Source organism: Lolium rigidum, chromosome 5, assembly GCF_022539505.1.
Source record: "Lolium rigidum isolate FL_2022 chromosome 5, APGP_CSIRO_Lrig_0.1, whole genome shotgun sequence".
Classification (NCBI taxonomy): Eukaryota; Viridiplantae; Streptophyta; class Magnoliopsida; order Poales; family Poaceae; genus Lolium; species Lolium rigidum.
In genome coordinates, this window is record NC_061512.1 from 131,963,892 (window position 1) to 131,968,104 (window position 4,213).

Genomic DNA, 4,213 nt, shown 5'->3' on the forward strand with positions numbered 1-4,213 from the left:
TACGTTGCGTCTTTTACTTTTTGTGGAAAATAAAAAAAAACCAATATGAATTATCAAAACATATTTAGTAGTATGACAGAAATATTTTGCAAATTTTAGTTCACGAGTTGCACATTACAAAAACAAAATTTTAGTAGTGTATATTTAAATGCAAGAGAGCACTTTAAAATTACATGTAGAACAACAAGAAATAGTTGTACATTAAAAATGTATGATTATTTTAGATTAAAAAGTGCAACTGCAGAGAAAAAATGACTAAATAAAGAAAACCGACTGAAGAAATAAAGTTCCAGTTCACTGATCTGGAGCAAAACCAGAGTAGTGAAGATATTTATGCAAGTCCTATTTTGAACCAAAGCTGAACATGTACCACGACTCACATTTTACTTTGTGAGTGCTAGAATTAATCATGTCTTTGGGCTTCAGTACAATTATAATCATGTTTTTGCGCTTTACATTTATAATGTTGAATCCCACACTCCTTTATCTACTCCGATGTGTCCGTTCTTCGGCCGAGGTCTCCAGTATTTCCCTCTTTTTTCTGTTCTTTTATTCCGGGTTTTGTACTTTCGTAGTGTTTGCCTGCAGTTGATATACCTCTGTTTGAAGGGAGGATTGCGGATCTGCGCTGGCGTATTCGGGGTTAGATTGGTTATAGTTTACTATACTATCTGCTGGCGTTTGGTATGCTCATGTTCGAGGGGTCGATTGAGGAATTGAGGTAGTATTTGCCTCCACGAGGAGCATCATCAAGAAACAAGAGTGCAGGCGCGCAGCAGCTCATCGACGCCGCCACCACACCATCCACATTGCCAACATCCATCCATACACGACGGCGCCAGCGCAACCTGGTAATCCTAAAAGCTACGACCATCTTGTCGCCAAAGATTCCAATGAAAATGATTCAGTGAAGTTTGCAAAGATAAATATATCTGACTGCATCCCCAGCTCCGTATGTAAATTAAAATTCACTCAGCAGAAGGTATGAAATCTGTTGGTTTTTTACATATTGTCGCACGAATGCATATGCACGGTAACGTGACAGAGTGTTGCATTATCTCTTGGTACAATGACATAAAGAAGACAGCCAACATTCGTCCCACATATGTACAACAATCACTTGATCGCCCTGTTTTCACCATGCCTACACACGGCTACACGTGTGTCTCTGACTTCAGACATCGCTCCGCAAGCCCCCATCCAAGAACGATCCGACCATCGTCTTTTTGCTGGCGTCGCAGGCTTGCATAAGCGTGCATACATCGTTCTTCTCAAGGAATTTCTCGCCGTTGACCAGGATGAGGGGGGTATATTCCAGAACCATTCTCTTGCACTACAAACAGATAATAGCAAAACATGTCAGTCTTGCTTACAACCTTACATTTTATCAAGGGCAACGTCTCCTATAGTATAAAGCATCGAACGATAAGGATCACTTAAAACTTTCTAGTGGTTTATTACTGAGAGGACATAAGGCCCACAAATTGCATGATAGTGTACGAAACATGTAAGACTCGTAGAGTATACGTGACAGCTAGACAATAAGTGACAAATAGCTTACCTGCTGGACATGGCCTTGAACCTTGTCACACTCCTTGATTAGAAGTTGAATTATCTCAAACTGCATACATCAGAAGGAAGACAGAAAGGGTTAGCTCAGGCCAGTGACTTTGTCAATGAAGCAAATTAACTACCTGTGCATCAGGATCTTTCATTTTGGAGAGAACTTCATCGATGAGATGGTGGCACAATGTGCAAGTGCTTTCGCTTTTCTCGACAGAAAGAAAAGTTACATCCTTGCAGAGGCCATGCTGTTTGCAGAAGTCATCTGGCTTGATCTCGCTGACCTTGGCAAAGAGAAGATTTGTGTAGGAGTCCACCATCTCAACACACTGCAGAGACACAAAGATCATGGAAACAAAAGGTCACATATACTCTAGCCGTTTGGACCACCTTTCAGCATGGCTTGTAACCTTGTGGTAAGGCATGATAGAAGTGCTTACCTTCTGTTCTAAGGAGAATGTCTGAGCACAAGCACCGTGAAGGATCTCCATGATATCATCTTGTGTTTGTTTCTCACTTAGATAAGTTACAGCTTTATTTAAGATGCTCTCACAAGTTGAGCATACTGGGTGGCCCCTAGTAGCAGGGACAGGAATTTTGCTAGACATAATTTGCTCCTTGTCGATTGGGAGAATATCTGGAACCTCAATCATTTCAAGATCAATAGAACCTGAGAAAAATCAATCAAATATTCTCATCAATATTTTCACCAAAGATATTGCAAGAGGAGCATTTTCCTAAGGTTAAAATGTTGCAATGGCAACGTTATGTAGAATATGATGGTTCTATTGCTTTTCCTGTATATTCCGCCTATGCCATAAATTATGGACATGAACTAATATTGTATAAAACATATAAAACAGAATAGAACACACGGCAGAAGTGAATGATGTTAACAGTGAAGTTGGCTATTCTTAGTTTACTGTGTCCAGAATCTTAGAAGGTATGGACTCATGGTAATGCATGATTCATAAAGCAAAAATACGGCACAATCTAAGCGGTTTGGCCCCCACAGATGGGCAATACGACAAGCCTGTCATGCTCAAGTAACTAGCACGCAAAGATGAGGAACATGACACCTAAACTTCGATTTCAATTCCATTCTCAAGTTAAATTGTATAGCATACTCTCATCAGGTGCTCATACATATAAACTTAAGGATTTAACTACTGCACATGGAGCAATGTTTTGCATCAAAAGAACTTGCAGAAAAACTTGAATTCGTTCTGCAATTTGCATAATTGATTTCGATATTTAGATCAATTAACCAGAAGATGATTTAGAAGTAAAGAAAGACCGTTCAGAGAGACACAGTACCATAATCTCGGATAATTCTCTTGTGTTGCGGTTGCGGCACAGCTCCCAAGCCAGCGGCTAGCAAGAGGATGGTGAGAAGGAAGATGGGCGCTCCCAATCCCAAACCCATCGTTGGACGGTTCCCCTTGTTGACCTGCCATGGAATCGAATCAACCATACTGCAGAGCAATCCAAACAACAGATTTTGATCGAAGGAAACACCAGGAAAGTAAGGGGCAAACAATAGGTCTCTAAAAAAGATCCCAAACTCAGAAATCGCAAAAGCAGAGGGCGACAGATCGACCAAGAAATCGCTCGATGGGTAAAGCGATCGAACAAATCGACCGAACAAAAGCGACGGGACGAGGAGGCAGGCCACGGAAAGTAGCAGTACAGCAACAAACGAATCGAAAGATTGGAGGGGGGATAAATCCAAGTCGCCTGCAGCAAGCGGAATTTCACCAAGATTGGGAAAGTAGTAAGGGGAACCAGAATCCTCACAAGAAAGATGTAAGGGGAATCAGAAAATTCACCTTCCGAAATCGAGAAAAGGGCTGTCGTCGGAAGCCGCGAGTGTGATTCAGTGACTGTTCTGGCTCGATTACAGAAAGGAATCTCGTCTTGTAGTTATGGAGCGATGATTGCTGTCTCCTTGTCGTAGTCGGTCGTCCGTTGCGTGGAGGATATGGACTCGTGCAGGAGAGCAGGAAATACGAGGCAGCTAAGTAAACAGTAATCGCCTAATCTAGTTATCTGAGTAAGTGACGGATTGTGATTTGTTGCACCCAAAATCTAATTGTTGCCTGGGCTCGTTTTTGTCTTACACAGTGCCTCCTCGTTGCGTCCGTCGGATCAATATCACGCGGTGTAAAGACTTTTCAGCGAGGACCACAAGCACATGCCGACCTAGACACCACTCTCCTCTCGTCCAAACAAGTCTCCATCCCCACCCGTACAGGAAAAATTCCCCACCAACTCGAACCAGAGCGGCGGAAGAGGCGATGGATCCGGCGCTCCTGAGGTAGGGGCGGCGGCCATGGCGTTGGTGCTGCTGTGGCCTGTGGGGAGGGCTGAACGAGCAGCACCGGTTCTCCAGATGGCCTGGATCTCGAAGAACTCGACGCCGGCGACTGCGTGATCCAGCTCCCGTCCAAGCCGCGCGACGACCTCGGGATCGTCGGCTGCTAGCGTCCCAGCCGTGCGATGACCTCGGAGCCGGTAGCTGTTCGCGTCCTGGCCGCGCGACGCCCTCGGTGCTAGCGGCTGCGAGATGCAGCTCGCGTCCCGGCTGCGCGACGACCTGGGCGCCGGCCGCTGCTCGCTTCCTGGCCGTGCGGGGACCTCGACGCTGGCC

The 4,213-nt window shown here is 44.6% G+C and overlaps 1 protein-coding gene across 1 annotated transcript; it reads right to left on the minus strand.

The window, feature by feature from the left end:
• Window positions 1-953: 953 nt before the first annotated feature.
• LOC124653316 (prosaposin-like) lies at window positions 954-3,582 on the minus strand. The gene is made up of 6 exons (XM_047192385.1): window positions 3,393-3,582; window positions 2,881-3,013; window positions 2,004-2,233; window positions 1,695-1,892; window positions 1,562-1,621; window positions 954-1,333 (listed from the first exon to the last, which is right to left on the minus strand). The coding sequence occupies exons 2-6, from the start codon at window positions 2,987-2,989 to the stop codon at window positions 1,175-1,177; spliced, it is 756 nt and encodes a 251-aa protein (XP_047048341.1). The 5' UTR covers window positions 2,990-3,013; window positions 3,393-3,582; the 3' UTR covers window positions 954-1,174.
• Between the last annotated feature and the right edge of the window lie 631 nt (window positions 3,583-4,213).